The following is a 27321-nucleotide window of genomic DNA, read 5'->3' as shown; positions in this document are numbered from 1 at the left end:
ATAGCCACCTGTATTATGTGACCTGTCATTATCAGTGATAAATATAATTTTGTAGACATAAAAGAACACCTGTTATTGTTCCTCTTGATTATATTCCTTATCCACCATCCTCTAGAGTGTCCCTTCAGCTGGTCTAGACCCATAAAATAAGAAAGTGCCTTCAAATAGGGCGTTGTAACATATGACGTTAGTCTGTTAAAACAAAAGCCTCTATTTGTAGTCTGATTATAGGTAAGGAAAAGTAGGTGGGATTTCATATCAGATGGGGTTTGTATTGTTTTTATTTTCCAGTGTGGCTGTTTTTCCCTTTGTGACAAACACAATTTACAACAAAAGCTTGCCTCAACAAGCCTTAAAGAGAAAGCTGTTTAATGTGCCTATTATGTAGCACGTTGTGATAACGAGAACTCCGGATAAAAAGCAGTACTGTTTATCATGTGTCATACAAAAAGATTGCCTTTTGTTTAGATGCTGGTCTAAAAAAAAAAAAAACCCAAATACACATAGCCTAGCATATACTTTAAAGCTCATTCTTCTTGGTCGTATGCAGTGCTGTTTCCAATCAGTATGATGTAATCACTAAAGTTTTTGGTCCTCGGGATGCATGTTGCACAACTGAACCTTAGCTTTACAAGACTGTTGCTTTAAAAACAAACAGATGTTTCTTTAATCTAGAGTGCTTAAACATTTCTTAGGCTTTAAATGCAGACATATTTTGTTTATACTTTCTAACAATGTAAAGATGTCCACACATGACAAAGTGATTATTTGGCTCATTCTCCAAAAAACAGTTAGACGGTCATCAATGTACTAGCATTTCCCCTACCCCCTATCCTACAGCCAGGAATCAGAAATCTTAGGTCCATCCTAGCTGAATAATCCTCCTATCCTTTACATCCAAGGAATCCTATCCTCTGTTTGATCTGCAGTTGCAGGTGCTGCACATGTGATCAGCTGACACCAGCTATTTGATGGTTCAACAATTGGGTTGAGAGCTGACATAAGAAAACAAGCATGCCTTAAATAGTATTGGTTTCTCCTGCTTAGTGTGGTCAGTTTTTAATAGGAAAGCAAAGGGACTAGCAGGAACACCAGGGCTTTCATATAAAGGAAGCAATACAAAGAGAGCAATTTCTCATACAAGTGAATGGTACAGTAAGCACATATCAGGAATATGAAGTGTTGGGGTAACAAACGCTTTATATTGGTTAGTGCAGTTCCACTTTAGTGCCTGAATAACTCAACTCTGCTTAACATTTCAGGTACCCAGAACAAATTATCCAGGTAAGGAAACAAAGCTGCCTCTAAAGTCATAAAACAAGCTGAGGTTTCAGTTGTATAAATTTAAAAATATCTGTGTAAGGCATCCATCTGCTATCATAAAGATGCTTCTGCAGGTCAAACCCTACAAATGCGCAAATCGGTCACAGAAAAATAGGAACAGCTTTGTCACTTTGAGATGTACTGACTTAAGTAGCCCAAATTCTACAGATGTAGGTTCTTATGGAAGGCTGCCTCCTGAAACCATATTACATTTTAATTGCTAGAGAGTCCAGCTTTTGTGCTCTTTAGGTTGGAATCACATCTTAGTTACAGTCAGAAATCAGAAACGTTAGGTCCATCCTAGCCGAATAAGCTGCACATATTTTAAAGTGGTTGTAAAGCTTAACATCTTTTTTTCTAAAATAACAAATATGTTATACTTACATGCTCTGTGCAATAGTAGTGCACAGAGTATCCCCGGGGTCTCTTGCCTCTTCTCTGTGTGCCACCATAGGAAGCCACTTCCTATGGGGGTGCATCTGCAGGCTTGTTTCTGAGACGGACTGTGTGTGTCCATAGACACGGACTGTGTGTGTCCATAGACACGGACTGTGTGTGTCCAAAGACACGGACTGTGTGTGTCCATAGACACGGACTGTGTGTGTCCATAGACACGGACTGTGTGTGTCCATAGACACGGACTGTGTGTGTCCATAGACACGGACTGTGTGTGTCCATAGACACGGACTGTGTGTGTCCAAAGACACGGACTGTGTGTGTCCATAGACACGGACTGTGTGTGTCCATAGACACGGACTGTGTGTGTCCATAGACACGGACTGTGTGTGTCCAAAGACACGGACTGTGTGTGTCCATAGACACGGACTGTGTGTGTCCAAAGACACGGACTGTGTGTGTCCAAAGACACGGACTGTGTGTGTCCATAGACACGGACTGTGTGTGTCCATAGACACGGACTGTGTGTGTCCATAGACACGGACTGTGTGTGTCCAAAGACACGGACTGTGTGTGTCCATAGACACGGACTGTGTGTGTCCATAGACACGGACTGTGTGTGTCCAAAGACACACACAGCGTGGCTCGGTCCCACCCTGCTCCCTCCACACAGGATTTGATTGACAGCAGCAGGAGCCAATGGCTACCGCTGCTCTTACTAAGTCCTGTGAGGAGAGGACACAATGTGGATTGAGATAGGACTCAGGTAATTACTTAAGGAGATAAGGGGGCAATACAAACATTGGGATATGTTTACCTTACTTTGGGGAATGCAGTAAGGTAAAAAATGTTCTGCCTTTAGAATCACTTTAATCCCTATCTTTGAGGTTCAGCTTGTGACCACTGATCCTATTTGCTTGATGCCATTTACCTTTTCTAAACACTGTTAGTAGCCCCATCTTGCTTTATATTCCTCATATTAAAGTGTAAATTGACAAGTCTTATTTTATAGGTGACACATATTGCTGGCTGGCAATCAGCCTTACATGAATCACCTTTGCAGTTGGGTTTGTAATCAACATTTAGTTACTTTTAAGTTACATAGCTTTTCCATGTGGTGTTTACATTATTTTGTCTTCCCCCATGCATCTGAATTAGATAAGAAGGCCATTCCTAGGCTCAGTAGCAACTTGCAGGTGTTCTTGGCTGTTTTTTTCTCCTCCATCTTTCTACATATTTGACATACATTTTTATCTCCTTTGTCCTTGGGAAAAAAGTAACAGTGGAAATATTACAGCAAAGTTTTCAGCTGTCGTGGACTCCAGGGAAGATTGATATGTTCTCCAAGCCATCTTTGCATATTGTGCCTGAATCTGTCTCCAGGCAGCATGAGCTAACCCCTTTTCTGCCAGAGAAATCTCTTCACTCATTTTCTCTCTAATATATTGCAGGCCCTCTGGCAGCAACAAGATTCTGAGAGACAGTGTCAGCTCACTGCTCAATGGAGAGCTTCAGCACCCAAAAAGGAGGCTGGAAATTAGACCATTTTCAGTGCTCTCTAAATTGTAACACAAGAGAGATATTCATTTACTGACATTAGGATTTTGATGATGAAGATAAATAATAACCTTTGTGAAGCAATTTTGAGTTTTTATTGCAACACTGTTTCAACCTGCCCTAGGTTTCCAAGGACAATGCCTGGTTTAAAAGGTTTGTCTCTGAAATGACCCCGCATGTTAGACTTAGTTCTTATCATTGCAATTCTTGCTTTGAGTTTCAAAATTGTTACTTTATACAGAAGTTCTTAAAGTGATATTAAAGTCTTGGGGGGTTTTTTTTGTTAAAAATAACAAACATGTTATTATTACCTGCTCTGTGCAGTGGTTTTGCACAGAGCAGCCCGATCCTCCTCTTCTCGGGTCCCTCCTCAGCACTCCTGGCCCCTCCCTCCTGTTGAGTGCCCCCCCACCAAGCAGCTTGCTTTGGTGGCACCCGAGCCGCAGCTCCTTGTGTCCTTTCAGACACAAAGCTGCGGCCCGGCCCCTTCCCTCTCTCTCTCCTCATTGGCTCACCGAATTCGATTGACAGCAGCAGAAATAAATGGCGCTTTACTGCTGTCTCAGCCAATGAGGAGGGAGAGTCCTGGACAGCTGAGTCTCTCATGCAACATCGCTGGATCTAGATGGGGCTCAGGTAAGTATTAGGGGGGGCTGAGGCGGGCTGCTGTACACAACAGGCTTTTTATCTTAATGCACAGAATGCATTAAGATAAAAAACTCTGCTTTTGCAACCCCTTTAAAGCTTAAAAGTAAAAAAATTGCTACCAGTCAGAATAGGTACAGACCAATCGGGTCTTTTATATCATAAACTGTGTCCCCCTGCCTGTTAGCATTTATGTACACTGAGCCAAGTATATGCAGCTCAGCATACGTTCATGGCATAGCTCTGTGCCATGATGACTGAATCCTGTGTGCATGCAGTGCTGCCCAGCCTATCAAGCCTGCTGGAAGGGATCACTTGCCAGGTAAGTCTGCCATAATTTGCTTATATGCTGTGTATACTAGCCATTATGGCATAAAGCTCCTATTTATTAATTGATTGATTGATTTTTGTGGAGGTTTAATTCTGTTTAAAGTAAACCTAAGCCCAATTACTAAAATCTTATCAAAGATTTAACTTGTTAATGTGATTTCAAATGATGTGCGATAAAAGTCATTGTTTAGGCACTTCCTATTATAGGTGACAACATTCTCTCAGTATTCCCCCTGCACTGTTACCAATTAAAGTGGCTGTAAAGGAAGAAGTTTTTTTTATCTTAATGCATTCTATGCATTAGGATAAAAAGCCTACTGTGTGCAGCAGCCCCCCCAGCACCCCTAATACTTACCTGAGCCCCATCTTGATTCAGCTAGATGCACGAGTGCCTCAGCAATCCGGGACTCTCCTTGGCTGAGACACAGCAGTAGCACCATTGGCTCCTGCTGTCAGTCAAAGTCACTTAGCCAATGAGAAGAGAGAGGGGGCAGGGCCGAAAGGCGGCTCCGTGTCTGAATGGACACATAGAGCTGCGGCTTGGCTCGGGTGCCCCATAGCAAGCTGCTTGCTGCGGGGGCACTCAGCAGGGGGAGGGGCCAGAAGCGACAGTGGGGGACCCGAGAAGAGGAGGATCAGGGCTGCTCTGTGCAAAACCAATGCACAGAGCAGGTAAGTATAACATGTTTGTTATTTTTAAAGGAAAAAAATAGACTTTAGTATCAATTAAAGCCCCTAATGGAGACTACAAGGGGATGTGCTGAGACTCATTGCACAGCTATGTCACTATCAGGAAGTTGGTCCAGGGTAATGTTGTGCAGATGATTGATATTAAAAAGGAGTGGTTGCAAGGAGACTGCAGAAGATCAGCAGCATTGAAATGTAACTAAGGATAAAAAAAACTGATATAAGGAATTTATGGAAAAAATCCAGGATGAGGATGACACTGTTGGAACCTTCCCCCATGTCTCTATACTTATAAACACTCTTTATTTATTACAACCATTTCTATAGTATCATAACTGTATGCAGTACTTTACATACTATTCATTCACATCAATCCCTGCTTTCAAGAAGCTTTCAATCTAAGGTCCCTACTAGGGACAATTTGAACAGGAGCCAGTTAACCTACCAGCATGACTCTCAAAGGAAACCTGCACAAGCAGGGATTTGCACCAAAGACACAAGTGCTGCAAGGCAGAAGTGCTATCCCCTAAGCAACTTTTCTGGCCTACCCTTTAAAAGTCTTATAAATACATGAAGAAAAGAAAAGGTCCATCCCATGTAAACACACCTTGAAGTCTGTGGACCAACTTTTTAAAGTCTGCTGCTCACGTGAATGTTATGATATTCTAAAACATGCAGTCTTAAAATGAATCTCTTATAAAGAAATAACATATATGCTGCTATTGGAATATTAATACAGACACCTATGGAGCACCATAATTGAATGGGCCCAGTATATACAAATAACAATTTCCTTTAGGACATACCCTGGTACAACCCTAGCTTTTTACTATTGGTTAAGCAATGTGATGGGTTGCCATTCTGAACAGTGGTAAAGCACAGGCAAAGGGAATGCCAACTTCCTGGATGAAGTCAGCATTTGCATGTACTGCGCACCCTGTATATAGGGCTGCTGAGGTTTTTCGAAGATGACTAAACCGTTTTTCTTGGAAACATGGTCTAAAGCCCCATACACACTATCAGATTTTCTGCTGATTTTTGTCTTCAGATTTACAAAAACCATGTAGTGCAATAGTCTGCCTGATTGCATACAAATTGAAACTACTAAGGTTTGACCTTATATTATATGGTTTTGGTAAATCTGAAGTAAAAAATGAGCAGAAAATCTGATAGTGTGTATGGGGCTTAAGGCTTTTTTTTATATTTGTCCTACACTACATGTACACTTTTAACCACTTGCTTACTGGGCACTTAAACCCCCCTCCTGCCCAGACCAATTTTCAGCTTTCAGCGCTGTCCCACTTTGAGTGACAATTGCGCGGTTATACAACACTGTACCCAAATGACATTTTTATCATTTTTTTCACACAAATAGAGCTTTTTTGGTGGTACTTAATCACAGCTGGGGTTTTTATTTTTTGCTAAACAAACAAAAAATAAATGGAAAATTTTGAAAAAAAAATCTCGTTTCATAGTTTGTTATAAAATTTAGCAAAGAGGTAATTTTTCTCCTTCGTTGATATGCGCTGATGACGCAGCACTGGTGGGCACTGATAGGCTGCACTGATGGGCACTGATAGGCTGCACTGATGGGCACTGATAGGCACAGATAAGGTGGCACTAATGGGGACAGATAAGGTGGTACTGATGGGCACAGATAAGGCGGCACTGATGGCCACAGATAAAATGGCACTGATGGGCCCTGATGGGTGGCACTGATAGGCACTGATAGGTGTTACTGATAGGTACCACTGATGGGCACTGATAGGTGGAACTGATGGGCACAGGTAGGTGACACTGATGGGCATTGGTAGGTGACACTGATGGGCACTGGTAAGTGACACTGATGGGCAGCACTGTTGATAAGGCACTGATTGGTGACACTGATAGGTGGCACTGTGGGCACTGATAGGTGATACTGTGGGCACTGGTAGGTGGCGCCGGTGGGCACTGGTAGGCGGCACTGTTGTGCACTGCTAGGTGGCACTGGCAGGTGGCACAGGTGGACACAGATGAGCTGGCGCAGCTCTTCTTGATCGGGACTGATGTCCCTCTGAGAGCCACCGGTGATTTTTTTTTTCTCCTCACACTGTCAGCGCGAGGAGAAAAAATAGCCGATTACCGGCTCTGTTTACATCACATGATCGGCTGTCATTGGTTGACAGCTGATCACGTGGTAAGGGGTCGGGATCGACCCCTTACTCCGATCTGTGATCAGCCGAGTCTCATGGACTCTCTGATCACAGAGCGCGCCCTTCAGGGGGCACGCAGGCTGCTCGGGCACAGGAGGACGTCTATTGACACCCTCCTGGCAAAGTAGGTCGGCGCTGTAGCCGTCATTCGACTATAGCGCGGATCTGAAGAAGTTAATGTCCCAATTGTTGTAAAAGCGACTATTTTGTAAGCACCAATTTGCTGCTTTTAATGTAAATAACATAACAAGAACTTTTCAGTGGTAAATCTAGTTTTACTTTTTCATTGAGAATTGTTATCGATAATAGTTCAGTTGGAAGTGATTTTGTATGTAAAGGGTATGTGTTTGAATCATGAGTTATGTTTTCTTTTTCCTTTAGGCAATTTAAACCATTTTGCTGCTACATAGTCGACAAAAGGTTGAAAACATTTACCTAAATGAGTCATAAAAGCAAAACTAGATAATCAAAAATTTTTAAATGGCTTTCTTATAGTTTGAACAAAAAAGAAAAATTTTGAGGTGGTTGTCTTAGTTCATTTACTTAATGATTTTTTTATTGAAAAATTCTGTTACGGAACAAACATGTATTGAAGGCATTGGGGATATGAACAAATTCAGCTAAGACCAAGTACAGAAAATATTGATTCATTAACAGTGTCCTATTAGTAACGATGAAAGGCCTTCAGGCTTCTGTGATTGATTTACTAAGGAAGTAGAAACTGTTAATTGAATGTGAATAATAGTCTTATGCAAGGAAATGTTAAAAAATAGGATATTTTCTTGGAACTTAAATGGGGGGTTCAGTTTATTCCCTTAACTAAGTGAACTTTCTCTATCCTTTAGTAAATCAGTCTTCATATCTGATCATAAATTCTTCAGACGCCCAACACACCCTGAAATGAGGTTCAACTTTCCTGAAACAAATACTTTTCTTTTTTCTTTTTTTTTTTTTAATCTTTTTACCTTCACGAGAAAACAGACTTTTTCTTTAGAATATGCCTGAAATATAAATGTTAGATGGTATCAAAGTTTTCCTCAATTTTTTTTATTTAAAATTGCCATATATATATATATATATATATATATATATATATATTTGAGTCATTTAAAGTGACACTAAACTCTGGTTTATAAAGAAAATTCTATTCAAGTATGTAATCTTAACTCAGAAAAAGTCCCTTCTTTAGCTCTGGCCTCCCACAAATTTCCAAATTCTCTTTTCTTGCTGTTGTGATCTAACTTCCTGTTAGAAGGTAGCTACGTTAGATCCCCATGGTCCATGGATCCACTGCATGTACAAACATAGCTACCATCTCTTGCTTGCTCCTGAGATGGTCTAAGGACTATGGGCTATGGGATGTGTAATGTATATAAAGCAGTGCACATGATCACAATTGCTCATTCCAAATGAAAGGAATTATGAGGTAAAAGAGGAGGTTCACAGGCTCACGGAGGACATTTTGAAAACTAGTTTACAGGTCATTAGGCAGTGGATGTTTAAGGATTATTTTGGGAGAATAAGGATATCCTTTATTGTCATTCATTTTCTTTTTATTGATATGGTCAGCATGAAAGATAAACAGCAATGGCAAGGTGGTCAGCAATGGCAGCTTGAGTAATTTTCTCTGTTATTTTGTTTAACTCTACTCTAGTCCCATACCTCATGACTATCCTTCTTCTAGGCAGCCAGTAACATAGAATACGTCTTGGTAAAGGGCTAAAGCAAGGTTGTGGCTAAAAAAGTGGCCACAGCCCTGTTTTCAAAGCAGAACTCAAAGTCCAAAAATTCTCACCTCCTCATACCAGTGATTTGGCAGTTAAATCCCTTGCAAGCTGCTGCCATCTTCTTCCTGGATACTTCTGGGTGCTGGGTTCTTGGCCTCTTGATTGGCTGGTTGGGGGCTGACGTCATTCCATGCATGACCATGGGAGACTATCATTGTGGCACAGCCAGGGTGGGCTGGGAATGCACGCTGAGCTGCGCATGCCCACAACTCCAGTCATCTTCCACTTCAGACTGCACAAACATACAAAACACAATAGTACGCTAATTACACCAGGTACATTAAAGCGATAATGTGGTAATTTAAATTTTTTTGTAAATAGCCTTTTTTATATATTGCATATCTTTATTAGAAATATTAGTTATCCTCATCATAGTACAAATTATCTGTTATATTTAGCAGGAAATTTGGAGATGATCTTTCTTTATTGTGCACATATAGCTGTTTTGGTGTATTTTACATATACAAAATATATCATTTTGATGAACATGTGTTTAAATAAGTTCACACATGTTATCTTTTGATCTTATAGGCTCTTTGCTTTTAAAATACGTATGGTTTGGTTTGGGGGTGGCCCTCTAGTCTGTGATTCTTTGATGCATGTGTGAAATGGAAAATTTGCCTTGGCCATCTGGGGTGCAAAAAGTAAGCCAGTTCAGCAGTAAAAGAGTTAACTATGTGACGCAGCAAACTTATTGCAGAGAATCATTTAAAACAAAGATGGAACTCGGTATATATGTTTACTTATATAGACCAATGTGCTCTGTAGGTATACAAAAAAAACAAAAAACATTAAAGAGCTATCCAAATCTAAAAGTTCATGGTACAGATTTGGAGCTTTGACATATACAGACTTTGGAATTGGCTCTTTTTGACTGGTCTGATTCCAACTGTCATTTTTCTAGTGCAGGTTAGAAGATGATTGCCCTACAGAACTCTTTAGTCGTGTTTTACTTTAGTTTTTACAGCTGAACTACAATATAGTTTCTACTATCTTATACTTAAATAGGACAGCACGTATTTTTATGTTTACATCCATTGTTCCCTTTTGACTAAAATATCATATTTGCAGTACTGTCGGTATAGTTCTAAAAAAATAGTGCTGATCATATGTGTCTTCCCCTTTTGAGCTTCTATTTTATATATACTTTTCTATTCCTCAGTACTTATTTTTACACATTCCAGAATAGCGACTCAAGGCTTTTCTTCTTTTTTTTTTGTTTTTACAGTTGAACGTTCCATCCTTCTCGGTAGGCACTGTGTTTAGGGCGCTGCTTCAGGGCAAATTCAGACATCTCTGCACAGAGAAGGAAGTGTCAAGTTTTGGTTCCCATTTTGTAGTTCTGGAACAGTTTAGGGAAGGAAGCACCTTTACACCTTTTATTGTTCGTGGTTGCTGACATCACATCCTTCCGTGACCACTTGGTGTGTGTTTCCTGCCATTCTGTTACGATTCTCCTAAACCAGAGAAGACAGAAAGACAGAAGATAGACACTCGCAAAGCATTCATTTCTGGGCAGATGATCAGCTTCTGTCCATCTCGATTTTTTCTGAGCTGAGGCTTAAATCACTCTTCCTTCTGCTCTGTGTTCTTGCCGCAACATACGGTGAACAGAAGTCTGTGAAATTGAAGTTCCTCATTTTTAGTGAGCAGTCTGATTTTTATGTTTGTCTTGCAGAAAGCTGCATATTGCCACTACTACACAATCCTCTGCTTTACGACTATTTCTCACAAGTTTTTTTTTTGTTTTTTTTTTTTAATAAACATTACTTAGCAGAGATCACCCTGGTATTTCTGTTGCATCAATTTGTCCTTATACATTTTTTTTTTCTGTGTAGAATTTCAGATCTTAGCCAAAGGCACATAGCAAATAAAGTAATAAGACCGTCGGATATGTGTATGGAAATTTACATTTTTGTGGCAGAATGATTATTGAAATGAGGGAAATTTGCATGTACATTTGATGCCTTAAAACCTTATCATATGCACAGCTGTGACTGTATATTATATATACATATTATTTTTTCCTCCTTATCTTGTGAAGCCAGATATACTCCCCTAAGTGCCCTCTTCAGGTCCCTTGCTGACACTGGTTTGAGGTAGCAGAACCTCTGATCCAGCACTATAATGCCCACCTGATATCTCAGGTCCATGCCTTCCCCCTTTGATTATGTCATCCTCTTCTGGATCCTGACAGGACCCCACCACTGGACATCTAATAGGAAGTGTCTATGTCATTATATCAGAGTTGGACTTTAACTGCTTACCGATCGTATAACTTAGATATACGGTGGCAAGTTAGCCCTGCTGCGCCAGATCATGTACTAGGTACGTGATCCAGCACTTCTGTGCAGGGGGCGCACAAGCCTGCCGCCAGCAACCCGGCCGTGCTGTGATTAAACACAGGATTGTGTATACAAAAATTTGCGCCAACTCCTACAAAGTAGAGCAGCCAACACAACAACTTGACCCGTGTAAATATGTGAAGAGATAAATAAAGTGTGGCGCTAGTAGTGATATCTTTTAGAAATAGTATTAACACTATAACGTAAATAAGAGTGTACAATCCTCAGGTGTGTACATAAAAAGGGGGGGGGTTAAAGTGAGGGAGATGTTACCCTCCCCACCTAAACTCTACCATGAATGGAGTCAACAATAATGAGATAATTTGTGCAATTATATAACTACATCCATACGCTAAATAAGTAAAGAAAAGAGAGGTTGGTATTCCGTATCTCTGCAATAGATAGAACCAATCAGATCAATACTTGGAGGTTCAGCTACAAGATGTAATCATAAAAAGAAAAGAAGAAGCTTGAAGAATAAAATATTTAGAACTACTACAATGTTGTGCCAGCTGGTCAGCTGGCAAGTACTAGATTTTTTTCCCCAGAAAGCAGGGAATAAAATCCATTATTTCCCTTAGTAAAAGCACCACACACTGTACATATAAACACTGGCTTTGCACACATTTAACCCTTTGATCGCTCTCTAGATGTTTAACTCCTTCCCAGTCAGTGTCAGTACAATGACAGTGCATATTTTTGGCACTCATCACTGTGTAGTCCTGGTTCACACTAAGGTGACCTGTCAGGCGACAAGTCGCGGTCCATGCAGTGCAATGGAACCATTCTAATCAGAGCGACTCAAGTGGCTCCGAAAAAGTTGCCTGCACTACATGGGGGTGACTTTGGAGCGGCTGGCATTGATTTTTTTTACAGAAGTTGTTTGCAAGCCACGCTGAAGTCGCGCTGTACGGGGAAGCTTCAGAGTTGTGCGACTTTGAAGCCGCCCCAGTGTGAACCGGCACTTAGTGTCACTGGCTCCCACAAAGTGTCAGTTAAGTGTCAGAATGTCCGCCACAATATTGCAGTCCTGCTATAAGCCACCATTACTTGTATAAAAATAAATAATTCAATAAAAATTCCAGTATATATCCCATAGTTTGTAGGCATTATATATTTTACGCAAATCAATCAATGTACACTTATTGGGATTTTTTACCAAAAATATGTAGAAGAATACACATTGATTGGCCTAAATTTATGCAGAAAACTTTTTTTTATTTTTTTTTATTGGATACATTTTATAGCAGAAAGTAAAAAATATATATATATTTTTTAAATAGTCGCTCTTTTTTTGTTTATATCGTAAAAAGTAAAAAACACAGAAGTGATAAAATACCACAAAAAGAAATCTCTATTTGTGGGAAAAATTTACATAAATGTAATTTATGTACAGCATTGCATGGCCGCACAATTGTCAGTTAAAGTAATGCAGTTCTGTATCGCAAAAAATGGCCTGCTCATGAAGTGGGGTAAATCTTCCGAGGGTCAGTGGTAAGTGGTTAATAAGAAACCCTACCACATTTTGGCCACTAGATGGATTTGATGATAGGAATTAATCTATTACAGAAAATATAGGGAACATTTGTCCAACCTGAATGAATGTGTGTGATATACGTCCAACCAATTTTTTTTTTATTTTTTAAATAGCCCGTTCCGCGTCAATAATAAGAAGTGTCTGTTTTGCCCCACTACCGCCAGTCAGATTCAAGCCTGATCTGGGCACAGTCCAAATATTTGATTGGTGGCTGTGGAGCAGTGCACACTTTTTTTTATTCATTGCATAAGGGTCCCTGAAAAAAATGGATCCACTGACCAAGCCATCCAAAATGTTTTTTGCATGAGAAAAATAACAGTATGATTGCTCAGGGCAACACCTCTACTTTTCTATGCCACCCCTCCATTCTCATATCTGGTGGTTATCAAAGTATCTGAACGTATTTCCACACAGCAACCCTAATTCAGCATTCATTTTCCAGTTGTCACATTTCAACTACAAGTTTGCTTTTGGCAGTTTTTTCTTCCACCCATTTTGACAAATACATTTTTTGATTGACTTTAATAGCCTTAAATATTTTCAGACCTGATGAATCCCTTAGAAAAATGGCAACTTCCATTCTCTACACATGTCCGGATGTGATCAGAACTCTTTGATATATTACATTACATCTGTTTAGTAAACAGCGCTTTACATGAGATGATATTTTCAATCAATTCCCAGCAGTCATGCAGCAAATAGCTGCATATTCTATTTTGAGTCTATTTTGTATTGTGTCAGGTACATACATTGTGAGTTTTTTTTTTTTTTTATCAGGACATGTTTCTTTAACATCATCTTAGTTTAAAGGCTTCTTTGCTTTTTTTTTTTTTCAAGTGTCACAAATGATTGTAAAACCTTCTGACTGCCATATGCTCATGAAAGGAAAGGTAAAATGCTAAGCGTTCAATCACTCTCTTGCTGCCTGAACGAAGATTGCAAATGATAGCTCACTTATAGCCTGTTCAAAGGAGTTTAAATCACAATTGATTTACTCCCTCACTGAGCTGCCAATGGAATAATTGCTAATGGCTTCACAAATTAGGTGGGATGGAAGGTAACAAATAGGTTTTAAACACAGGATGTTGATTGGCAACAGAACCAAAAAAAAAAAAAAAAAACCTTTCTAGAAAACCTTTGGAAGGTTTTGTGGTAACTATTTCCTTGACCATTAGCATATCCTCTTGCTGGATTATTAACAGAAGCTGCCCATTTATAGGGGTTTTCCAAGTTAAAGTAGTGCTAAATACTTAGAGCAGTGGTTCTCAACTCCTATCCTCAGGACCCACTAACAGGCCAGGTTTGCAAGATAACTGAAATGCATCACAGGTGATATCATTTGCTGCTCAGTGATTGCAGTATTCTAGTCTGCATCTCCCCAAGGTAATACTTAAAATCTGGCCTGTTAGTGGGCCCTGAGGACAGGTGTTGAGAACCACTGACTTAGAGGGTATGTATAAAATATCTGCATAGCTGTTCGCCCATCAAAACTGCATTCAAATTCATTCTGTGCAAATGTGCAAAATCGAATGTTCTCGGACTGCATTCTCTGCGCTCCATCTAGCAGCCATAATGTGGTATTTTCCACATTCACACTTCCAATTTGCAGTGAATATAAGCTGAGATCATTTGATTTTGCTCCATGTGCATACAACAAATTTACATGGATGAACATCTATGCACATTTTTTTTTATTAATACAACTCTAATGCCGCGTACACATGACCATTTTTTCTGTCGGAATGAACTCTGAAGGTTTTCCTGACAGAGTTCGGACGGAGTTCCGCTGAAACTGTCTTGCCTACACACGATCACATGGAAGTCCGACCTTCTAGAACGAGGTGACGTACAGCATGTACGACGGGACTAGAAAAAGGAAGTTCAATAGCGAGTAGCCAATAGCTGCCATCTCGTACTTGCTTCAGAGCATGCGTCGTTTTTGGTCCATCGGAACAGCATACAGACGAGTGGTTTTCCCAATAGGAACTGATTCCTTCGGAAAGATTTGAAACATGTTCTATTTCTAGGTCCGTCAGAATTTTAGAAAAAAAGAGTCAGATGAGGCCCACACACGATCGGAATGTCCGCTGAAAAGATTCCGTCTGACTTCCGGTCGTGTGTACGCGGCATTAGAGTTCTTTAGCTTAATGCATTCTCAGTAATAAAGTAAAACATTCCTCAGTCTGTCCAAACACTTATATTTGTTCTCTATTTACTGCCACCAATTCTAGGTCTACCACCCCACATCCCAGAACTTCCAAGTAGTAGAGTACACTTCCTAAGTTCATCCCATGCACAATAAACTGGGGACAATGCAGGCTCTGGCTGATGTCAATCATTTGCAGGAAGTAGGCTTGCCATTTGGGCTATGTGTTTCTATAGACACATGGAGACTCATCAGCCAGGAGTGCTCATGCAAAGGTGGCTTCGTGAGTAAAGGGATGGAGCCACCTAACAGGGTAGGGACCAGGGAAGGGGGATTTTGGTGTAATTCCAGGCAATGACAGGATGAAAACAAAAACAAAACTTCAAACAAAGTAAGTGTTGAGGTCTGTAGCACTATATGTGTTTTACACTGTAATTTTAATATGAATTTAAACTGAAAGTGGAGACCAAACCCATAACTTCCTATCTAGGCAGGTTTCTTGAAGAAAAGTCTCCTCTTCTTCACTGAGTTCAACAATTGGAATCTCAACCTGCTGTTGATTACATGTGCTAAGCAGTCTATGCCTACCTATTCAGATCTTAGGGCATATCTAGATTCTTCTGTATGAAAATGTTGTCCTTTATTTGATGTTACATGTTATAATATTTCTGCAAGCTACAGCTCTTTTGTTCCTGTTTTCAAGAATCAGGCCTATATAAATGAAAATGATATAAAAAAAATAATACATAAAGCTTGAAAAAAAAAGTTTTTAACTCACAGCAACCAATCAGGCTCAGTCTTTCATTTAACCTTTAAAAAAAGACATGAACCCTGATTAGTAGCTATGGCCAACAGCTTGCTCTCATTTTCTACTGCATTCATGCTGACTAGAAAAAAAGATAAATTAAACAAATGCTGTGTTGATGCCTATAACATAAGATTTCTTGCTGTATGTAAAAGACGGATCTGTTTGGAAGTAATTGGCCATTGCCCCAATTTTGCAAAAGTTTTTAGATCAGTTATAGCAAAATAAATAACTCATGACCAATAATTCAAATCACACTTATACTGTATGTGTTTCTGCAAGTTAGGTTTATTTGCTACTGATGATACAATAAAACATCAGCTACTGCCAAACCATCAAAGATCTCTAGTGGCAGCTTCCGATTTTGACCATAATAAAAAACACTGGGCTGTGATTAGTTTGAATCTTTCTAAAATATAGAACATACAGTATGCTGCAATAGAAGTCTCAATAGAAAATATACAAACGTGTTTGCTTAAAGGTGAAGTCCAGGCACCCAACAAAATACACTGTGAAAATACATATATGGAAACAGCCTCACCTGCCAAAAGATGTCAACCAATGTTGTAATTATGGAACCCCTGCCAGTCAACACAGTTGCGACCTTGACCTCCAGTGCAACAACAATTGCACATTTCGGTCAAGAACCCAACCCAGCTTGCTGATTGAACATCAACAGAGCAACACTGGCATTCCCTTTCCAATTCTAACAGCACCGTGGAGAAGTGATTAGCACTTATGCCTGGCAGCAGTAGGGTCATTGGTTTGAATCCCAACCATGGCATTTCATGCCTAGGGTTTGCATGCTCTCAATGTGCCCGTGTGGGTTTCCTCCCACGCTCAAGAGACATGCTGGTAGGTTTATTGGCTCCTGTCTAAAATGGCCCTAGTATGTATGAATGTGAGTTAGGGACCTTTGTAAGCTTCTTGAGGGCAGGGACTGATGTGACTGTATAGTATATATGTAAAGTGCTGTGTAAATTGTTGGCACAATTTAAGTATCTGTAATAAATAAATCAGCTGCTGTTATTCAATGAATTATAGAAGTCTGATATCAATCTAAATTCAGGTTCTGCAAAATTTGTTTGCCATGCACATTTAATAATTTGACTGATGCTAATGCAGTAATAAGTTTGTCTGCTATTGGCTTGATAGATTGACCAAAGTGTTCAGTTTGCTATTGAAGAAAAAAAAAATCATTGACTGTCTACAGCAAAACATCATAATTTGGAAAGCAAGTGCTCCGCCTAGATATTTACTGAAGCAAAAATATATTACCTGTGATGCTCAGTCTGTCTTGAAGTTTTCTTCTATTAGTTTTTATTATATATTGTTACTTATATTATCTTAACTTGTAACCATATTCCTCAATTGGCATAAGGAAAAGATTAAGAAACTTACAGTACACCAATACATCAGATTTGCAGAGCTGAAAAGATAACCTATTGTTCTTTTAGACTTCTATGAATTCAGCAGAATCGGCAGCACACTAATACTTGGGACAGGGAGGCTTTTTTAACCCTGAGGCCAACTTCCTTATGTTTGAATTACACAACTTTATGAAGTCATGGAGCAGGTATAGTACAGGGCAAGCTAGTGTATTTAAAAAAAGGAAGCAAAAAGATCTTTAAAAAAGATTTCACTTTCAGAAGCCTAGAGCAGTTGGGTAAAGTGTTATTAAACCTTCGTTATGAAAATAAATTCTGCAGCATAGCTTATCTGCTTTCTTCCTTGTCATCCTCTTTATCTGTGCAGGCTGTCATTTCTGCAAACTAGTTGCAATTTTTTTTCTGTCCTGCATTTTCTCCTTTCAGGTGGCTACACTGCCTTGCAGGAACACCTGAAACCTCAGCATAGCCACCTCTGCATGGTCCAGGCTGGGGCTAAACTTGATGTGCTTCTGCACACAGGTAGCCCCAAAGTCCAGTGTCTCAGACCACTCCCATGTTCCACCATGCCTGCCATGTGATTGGGCCATGTGACCTTTCAGTACTCAGTACAGCCCCCACTCAGAAAATAGTGAAAAGCAACACTAAGAGGGAATAAAATTGGAAAGCAGAGTGCTGGAAAAGTGATTGCTTGGGGATAAATTGATAAAAAATACTTTATAGGTAACAAATTGGCCCACCTTTAGCCCGGGTTCACACCTATGCGAATTAGATGCGGCTTACACCGCATCTAATTCGCAGGACATTTTAAAATACATTCATATGAATGCATCTGGTTCACATATGTGCGTTGCATTCGCACTGCGCATTGCACAAAAAACGTGTGCGTTTTTTGGGCATTGCGGTGCGAACTACAAGCCTATTATCTCCTATGGGAACGCATCTGATTCGCAGATGTATTGCATTCTGAACATGGATTTTCTCCTTCTCCTCACTATACCTCCCCCTCTCCCCCCCCCCTCCCTCCCCCTCTCCCTGCTCTCTAATCCTGAGCAAAAACGCAATGAATCCGTTGAACAGGAGATTGTTATCTCCCCAGTGAAACCTGAGCTTCAATTCGCACCGCACATGTGTGAAACCAGGCTAAAGGCAAAATTAATGTGTTTAAAGTTGTTTCCTTATTTGTTCCTGTGCATTCCTACACTTTGCATGTCTCTTTTTTTGGCTTGCCCATTGAAACTGTAGGCAATTTACCTTGCATGGATCTTTTATTTTTATTATTCTTTTTAGGATTATTAGAAACACATTAAAAACAGTAGAATAATAGGTAATTATTCTAACTATAGCAATTAATATTGAATCTATTAACTACATAAAATATACAACTGCATAATATAAAACTACATAAAATATAAAAAAAAAAATAACTCTCTTCTACGTAATTATTTAATAGGGCAGATGTGCTAATAACAGCCATGCTTAACAAATCAAAAACAAGTAATGTTAATTAACTGAGAAAAAACGACTTGGTATACACTGTTCTCGCCCCCAAGGTTTTAATTTGCAAAGCTAGATTATCCCCCCCCACCCTTTCCAGTAATCATATGGAACTTTGTCATCAGGTGCTGAAAGCTCATGCTACATCTCCATATTTAGTAGACATTTTCCTGCAAAATGAATTTGAGGGACAAATGGAATTTGTGAAGATTTTGTGAATGTTTTCCCTATCAGTTCCCGGCCACTATTTACTTTTACAGCAAACTGTTTCCAACGTGTTGTTTGAAAGTATGAAAATGTAGAACTGATAAGAGTGGTGGGAGGGACTGTGCATTCTGTTACTGTAGTGGGAGAGGATTGTATCCTTCCTGGCTGCTCTGTGATTTCTCCTTTCTCACTGGCTTCCAGTGCCGTGATCCATAAATCAGCTTTTATCCTGCAGGCCAATCATGTAAGCTGTCCAGCCTGACCTTCCACCCCAGTGTGAACACAAGCTCATGCAGGCACTGTGCTCTAAGTGGATAGTGCCAGTGGGCTTCAGCTGAAAAGAAAGGAAGGGAAATAGTTCCATATGCCATTGCTGGGGATTAGCATATTGGCTTACGGTTACAGAGAAAGCCTATTAAGCTGATTTGGGTCCTGCATGTGCTTGCAAACTACTTTTTAACTTAATGTCTGAGGTAAGAGGTCTGCCAGAACGTAGGAGCAAGTGTAATCTATTCTAGTAACAAATCATGTGGTTATTTCGACAAATGCAAATGGTATCCTTACCCAGGTGGGTTAGGAAACACATTGTATATGACATTGCTTTTTTAATTTTCAGATATTATAAGTAAATGGATTTTAAAATGTCATTTTATTTTTAATTATTATTAGTGTTGTCCTTGTTGTTATTATTATTAGCATTAGTAGCATTAATAGTAATATTGTTATTGTTATTTTTATTAGCAGTAGTAGCAGCATTAATAGTGTTATTGTTGTTGTTATTATTTTTATTTTAGTAGTAGTAGCTCTAGTAGTAGTATTAATATTATTAGTATCATTGTTATTATTTGCTCTTCTTCTTCTTATTATTATTATTATTACTATTAATATTATTATTATTATCATTATCATCATCATCATCATTATCATCATTATTTTAGTAGTAGTAGTAGTAGCAATATTATTATTATTATTATCATTTTTATTATTATGTTGACTTTAATACTTATGTTAATTACTAGAAGTCACACAGATGATTTATGTCAGTACTGTACCTTATGCTATAAACAAACATTCTGAAAGTTGTTGTTCTGAATGTAAAAAGTTACTAATGCAGGTTACTGTGGATTTAGGAAAGTAAAAGATTTGTGTGTGTGTATATATATATATAGATATATATATATATATATATATATCTATATAAATATATACAGGGAAAAAGAGAGAGGGGGTGGGGGAGACCGACTGCATGCCTCTTGTCTGGATGAGAATTGCTTTAATATACAAAGTAATTGCTTTACTATACTGCTAATGCTTCTATTGCCTGTTGCCTTGTAAATTACATTTTACAAACACTTTGTGTATCAGTACTGCTTGGACCTTAGAAGATAGAAGTAATCCCTACACAGCTTGCCCTGAAGTTGTAACTGTCAGTGCAAAAAAAAAAGTATTCTGGACAGCACTCCTCTGTGTTTCTTGCCAATGAAGGGATCTCACCATTGTAAGTGCCATAGAAAAGTCAATGGCCAACAGTGGAATGTCATTGCGAGTGCTAACTCTGATCAGGACAATAAGTGAATAGGACACGAGATGTATGTTTATTCAAAGGAGGCGGCAGCATCTCAGTACTCATCCCCACTTGCAGCAGCTTTTCTACCCTCAGCAGCTTTGAATTAGAGCCAAACAATGGATTAAATGGCCAGGACATGGGCTTAATGTTACATCTTGTATGGATAGGATCTATCAGATTGTCGGGGAGAATCAGGAAAGGACAATGCTGCATATGTAACTCGTGTGCTCCAGGCTCATTCATCATGCTGACAAAATATTAGCTTTAACCCTCTCTGTTCAGAAGGCAAAGCGTATTACTACTGACTCCCCAGGCAGTTAATAAGTTTACCCAAATTCAACTTTGTACACTGTCCTTCGGATTTAATAACTTGTGCATCGCATTATTGCTCTTGGTGATTCCAAGCGTTAAAGGGCATTTTATGAAATGCGTTTTTTTTTTTTTTTACTTACTTTGCACAAAGAATGTATGTGTTGTATCTAACACCTTATCGTGTGTAGGAGGCTTTTCTGTTTTTTGATGAATAGAAAGTTAGAAGTGAACATTTCTGGGCTAAAAATGAGTAAAAAACACTTTGAGCATATCATGCTATAAGTGACACTAAACATACCTGTGTCAAATGTTTATTTCATTTATTTTATTGTTCTAGATTGAATTGCGTTTCCTTTCTACAGCATTATATTGCTTATTACTTAAAGGCGGAGGGGTGATTTACTAAACACAATAAGCCTGTTTACGTTTACAAGGGAATTTTCACTTTACAATCAGTTTAGTGAATGTGGTGAAAATTAACTTTGCAAAGAATATCCAATCACGTGCAAGGAAAAAATATTGTATTGGATGATGGAAGTGAGCAGTGCTTCAGAGCATTCACTTAGCTAAGAGCAAACGCAATAAAAAAGTAAACACTCTATTTGTATGTAGTAAATCAACCCCTGAAGTTTTATTTACAAAGATCTGTGACTTTTTTTTTAAAACCCCTTGATATTCGCTAAAACTCCAACACTGTTATGGAAGGTGAGTGTTTTTGAATAATCAGCATTACCCAGCACATGAAATATGGAAGTGCCGCTAATGCAAAAATTACACAGCTGGCCAAATGTAAAAAATTATAACAATTTTGTTGTTTGTTCTTTCAAACAAAATGTTTATTTAAACAGCTTAGGAGGGGACAACAGAATATCTTTCCTCTAGACTAAGCAATTGTACCATATATTCAAACACAGCAAACAATTCACTGTGTTAGGACTTGTTCATACCAGTGGCCTAATGTGGCCATTGGCATGCCTTGTAAGATGCAGTGAAGTGCTGTTGCTTTTTTTCAAAAACTTTATTGAAATGTCAGGAAATGAATTGAGTGACTCTAAAATATCATGCACCTCATCCCTGGTATTGAGAATGAATAGAAATGAGAGGATGGGATTATAGCGGTGCTCAAACAAGGAAATGTACATATAGAATAAAATGTTATAATTCTTTATTATTACATAAAATAGAGAAAAATAATTGACAGAGCATATGCAATTTGCTTTTTACTGGTCCCTGTCCACAAGGTCAAGGATGGTTAAAGGTAGATGTTATATCCCAACATGTTTCGCCAGCATTGGCTTCCTCAGGGGATTATTGAGGACCACCTTGTTAGACCTTGTTTCCTTATTTGTTTCCACCTTGTTTCCTTATTTGAGCACTGCTATAATCCCATCATCTCATTTCTATTTATTGAAATGTCACAAAATGACATTTAATCCATCTTTTTACTTTTATTTTATTTTTTTGCGTTGGGCAGTAACATTCTGCACTAGAAGAAGTACAGCATTTTCTCCTTCGTAAAATGTTAGCTGCCTGGCTATTGCATTAACTTTCTGAGCCACTAACCTGCAATAAACATGCTCAGAAAAGTACAGCAGCTAAAGTTAGGTTTACTGCTGTATTTTTCAAAAATATATTTTACATTACAGAGGAGGTCACAATGGTGGATAAGGAAAGAATGGCCAATAAGTGCCAAAGGCTATAAAAAAAAAAACAGTGGGTGATACAGTTCACCGGCATCCACCCAAAACTGAATTTTAAAAAGCTGAATTGTCAGTTATCATCATCGTTATCCTCTAAGACAGTGGATGTTTGAGATCAGAACAGGTTATTCAAACCTGCATAAAAATCATGTCTTATCTTAATGAAGGGTCAGTGAAAATAAATTACTTATTGCTGCTGAAGTACCCCTTCCCGCCGACCGTACGCAGATATGTGTACTCGGCTTTCCGGGGTTATACCGGGATGATGCCCACAGCTGCAGGCATCATCCCGATACCGTTGTTTACAGCGGGCGATCGGCTACCCGTGTATAACAACCGATGTGGCTAAAAGCCGCTCGGCTGTTATACTGGAGGAGCGGGAGGGGACATCCCCCCTCCCGCCACCTCCCGCCGCTGTTACCGGGCCTCCCGTGTGATCGAGAGGCCCGGTGTCCATTCGGCTGCCTTCGGCGGCTGGGGGCGGGCTGGAACGAAGCTGCGAGCGGCTTCGTTCCAGCCTTCTTGTTGTAAATGCGGAAGCGACGTCATGACGTCACTTCCCGTTTACTCGGCTGCCAATGGCGCCGAATTCAAAAAAGTACACAGTATTCAGAATCGCCGTTTTCGGCGATCTGAATACTTTGAAGTGTAAAGGAGGGATGGGGGGTCTTTTAGACCCCCCATCCCTCCATAAAGAGTACCTGTCACCACCTATTACTGTCACAAGGGATGTTTACATTGCTTGTGACAGCAATAAAAGTAAAAAAAAAAAAAAAAATTTTAAACACAATTTATAAAGTACAAAAATAAATAAAATAAATAAAAAAAAAAAGTGCCCCTGTCCCCGCAAGCTCGCGCAGCGAAGAAAACGCATACGGAAGTCGCGCCCGCATATGTAAACGGTGTTCAAACCACACATGTGAGGTATCGCCGCGATCGTCAGAGCGAGAGCAATAATTCTAGCCCTAGATCTCCTCTGTAGCTCAAACCTGGTAACCGTAAAAAATTTTTAAAGTGTCGCCTATGGAAATTCAAAGGTACCGTAGTTCGTCGCCATTCCACGAGTGCGTGCAATTATAAAGGGTGACATGTTTGGTATCTGTTTACTCGACGTAACATCATCTTTCACATTATACAAAAAAATTGGGGTAACTTTACTGTTTGGATTTTTTAAAATTCATGAAAGTGTCACTTTTCCAAAAATTTGCGTTTAAAACACCGCTGCACAAATACTGTGTGATAAAAAATATTGCAACAATCACCATTTTATTCTCTAGATTCTCTGCTAAAAAAATATATATAATGTTTGGGGGTTCTAAGTAATTTTCTAGCAAAAAATACAGATTTTAACTTGTAAACACCAAATTTCAAAAATAGGCTTAGTCATGAAAGGGTTAAAGTAGATTTACCTGGAACAATCCTATTCAGTAGATTTCTCATTTCTTTATACAAAGTCTTAACCAACCACCAGCCTATTGCATTAGGGTGTGCACCCCAAAGCTCAAACACATATGCCTTTCTCTGCAGCCTCAGCTGCACAGGACAATGAATGACTGGGAAGTGCTCTGTGCTGAGAGACTTCCCGTTCATTCACATCAAAGCATAGTAAACAGTTTACTATGCTTCATTTATGAATGGACACAGTGAGCGAGTGTGTTCACTGTGTTTATTTAGAAAAGGAAGGCGCTGGTAAATTACATATTTAATAGCCACTTCCCCACTCTCCATCTTGAAACATCCCCCGCAGCAGCTAGGGGGAGAGGACAGGAGGGAAGCCAGCAGCACTGCAGGGCAGGGGGGCCAACACAGGGGAAGCCTAGGCAGTAGGGGGAATTGGCACTGCACATAGTGGTTAGGGTATGCCCAGGCACAACTGGCGCAACCCCTGCACACGCCTATGGTCTTAACCAGGGTTCAAGTAAAATACAGGACAAGGTACTTTATCCATTACATTCCCCTATTTTTAAGAGGACAGTACTTACAGTATATCAATTGAATATTACGACTTTTGGCTTGATCAAGAATCATTTAATAGCAGAAATTTTGCAAGCCCAGTACAACAAATTTTCCTCTGTTGTGACCACTTTTTTTATGTGCAACACACAAACACACACACATACAAACATATAGTACACACATGCATACTCACAAATATACATACACACTTGTATGCACACGCAGACTTATACACACACATGTACATGTACAATATCTGATCAGTTGAGATTTATTCCTGATTGGGCTTATGGTGTTAATGTCAGTAGCCTTTAGGAAGTTAGCTTTAAAATTTCAGTGTAATTAAAATGTGATATTTCAGGTTTAAATTAAGACTTGGGGGGAAGAGTCATCCTCTGGTACATTATATTACTAGGGCTCTTCAGTAATGACAACCACCTATCTCTACCTCTATTCATATATATTTGGGGGCCTCATTCCTACTGCAAAGATGTTACCACCCTTCCTTACTATGAAATGAATTAAAACTCCACCAAACAGATAATGGAGTCAGAGATCTCAGCATTCACCTCTTATGGCCCTGAGAAACATCAGATAGCATTAGGTGTTTTTTTTTTCTTCAGTGGCCAGCTGAAAAGTTGTTTTCTTAACTTATGGGTTAAATGCCCATAGCATCTGATACCACTGCCAAAATCAGAAAAATCAGACATTAAATATCTTCTCAAGACATGCATACATTCCCAAATTGAGTCACATTGTGGACAAAAAAAATAGCATATTTATTATATTAGTACAGAAACTCAACTGCCAATTTGTGGGAAACCTTCCTCTATGAATAGGAAGCAACAAGAAACGTATGTGAAAACCGCAGTAATCTGGATTGTTGGCTTATCCATTTAATTACCAACACTTAATGAAATTCATAGGTTTAATTGTTTATTAAATGTATGTCAGCAGTTAAAGGGATGAACTTATTACTGATTTGACTTGAGACTTGAGTAAACTTGAATTTGATTGGTTGCTAAGGGTGAGACTGCCCATAGAGAAGTTGATCTCTCATATGTGATTGGAGATGGAAGCACTGCTTATCATTATCCAAATCATCACCATGCTGAACCAGCCACAGCCTTTCTTTCTAGCTTTCCATTGATACACACATAGTGAAAGAGAGAAGTCAATGGTCACCAACTGGTCAAAGAGGTTTTCAATTGTATTTCAAAACTGTAAAATCTCAGCAAATTACACCAAGCTTGTCTGCAAGTATGTTTATTAGTTACCATTCATAAGAATGCCTCTATAGCTCCCAAAAGATGTGTTGATGCATTTGTAGATCATTGGATTTTAAACATATTTCTATGGAAATAGCTTGTTTATTTTATTAATTCATAGATTACATGTAATAATTGTGTTCTTGTTTTTACTTGTTTTATCTCTAAAACTTTTCTTAAATTTCACCCAAACAGGTACGGATGTCGGGATCTGTGAACTGAAAAAGGTAACAGGAAAGTGAAAGAAGTGTTGACAGAAAGACGTGTAAAGGATAGAGGAAGGAAAAATACATTGCTTGAAGGACGAGGGAGGACAGAAAAACGGGGACTATGGGGAGAAAAAAGATTCAGATTACGAGGATAATGGATGAACGCAACAGACAGGTAAGATACAGAAAATGTTCCTCTGGAGAATTTTATGGCCCAATCCCCCAAGTATAGAGAGTAATGATTCTCTCCTTAAGAATCACACTTGTGTAATTAATCACAGTGAATATATTAAGTGTGCAGTGTATAAACAGGGTGTTTTGTTAAGTCTTAAAAGATAATTAATTGACAAGCAAAGCAACAGTGGCACTAGCTCAGCAAATTGAATAGAGAAAGGTGAATGGTGCTTGTAGATAACAGTTGACACTCTCTGATCACAACACTGTATAATGATAGAGAGTATGGATCCACAGCTCAGCAATGCCTTAGAGAGGAAAATTTATGACAAGCAAGAGTCTAAACCCTTCCAGTGCTTTCTTATCCCTAGCAACTGTATGAATTCATGAGTCCTTAGATAGGACTAATGAATTGGAAAGGTAAGATTTTTGTCTTATGCACAGCATTATTTCAAGATGTGGACATGATATGCTTAGTCCATTATCAATAACATCATCTCTTAGATAGGAAAATAAGTAATTAGGAGTCTGAGCTTTATGCCAGACCAGTGACCTGGAAATATAATTGGTGTACATCATCAGAGTTGAAGATCATAGGTGATCACTTGTTCATTATCTCATGGACTCTTATGGGCCGTACACATGATAGGATTTTCCGACTACAAATGTTTGATGTGAGCTTGTTGTCAGAAAGTCCGACCGCGTGTATGCTCCATAGAACATTTGTTGTCGGAATTTCTGCCAACAAATGTTTGGGAGCAGCTTCTCAAATTCCAAGCGCGTGTACACAATTCCAACGTACAAAAGTCCACGCATGCTCGGAATCAAGTAGAAGACCCGTACTGGCTATTGAACTTCATTTTTCTCGGCTCGTCGTATGTGTTGTATGTCACCACGTTCTTGACGTTCGGAATTTCCGACAACATTTGTGTGACCGTGTGTATGCAAAACAAGTTTGAGCCAACATCCTTCGGAAAAAAATCCACGGTTTTGTTGTTGGAAAGTCCTATCATGTGTACATAGTCTTAGGCTAAGGCTACACAGGTAGTATTAACCACTTGCTGGTTTTAACCTAGTGAAATCAAGATATTCAATTTTTTATGTAGCCCTAGCCTGGCAGAGGAACTCATTTACAAAAATATTTGAATGAGTTGGATTTGAGGCCAAGGGATTTGGCTTTGTAGCATTTGCCGTACTGTGTGATGGTTAATTATTGGAGCTTATAAGTTAAATCTGCCATTTTAAGGGTTAATGTTAGTGGTTAGGTTAAGGTTAGGCCATGTTTTTAGGAAG

The 27321-nt window shown here is 39.1% G+C and overlaps 1 protein-coding gene across 16 annotated transcripts in view; it reads left to right on the top strand.

The window, feature by feature from the left end:
• MEF2C (myocyte enhancer factor 2C) overlaps positions 1-27321 on the top strand; it is a 363817-nt gene that overhangs the window by 192039 nt on the left and 144457 nt on the right. For 14 of the 16 annotated variants that reach the window (XM_073624480.1, XM_073624478.1, XM_073624490.1 and 11 more), the window contains one exon: positions 25841-26029. In XM_073624480.1, coding sequence (XP_073480581.1) covers positions 25976-26029 — 54 coding nt within the window. In that variant the 5' untranslated portion in view covers positions 25841-25975. The other 2 variants (XM_073624479.1, XM_073624477.1) reach the window with 2 other exon arrangements.

Source organism: Aquarana catesbeiana, linkage group LG01 (assembly GCF_042186555.1).
Source record: "Aquarana catesbeiana isolate 2022-GZ linkage group LG01, ASM4218655v1, whole genome shotgun sequence".
Lineage (NCBI taxonomy): Eukaryota > Metazoa > Chordata > Amphibia > Anura > Ranidae > Aquarana > Aquarana catesbeiana.
The sequence above is the reverse complement of the archived record's forward strand: the minus strand, read 5'-3'. Positions and strand labels throughout refer to the sequence as shown.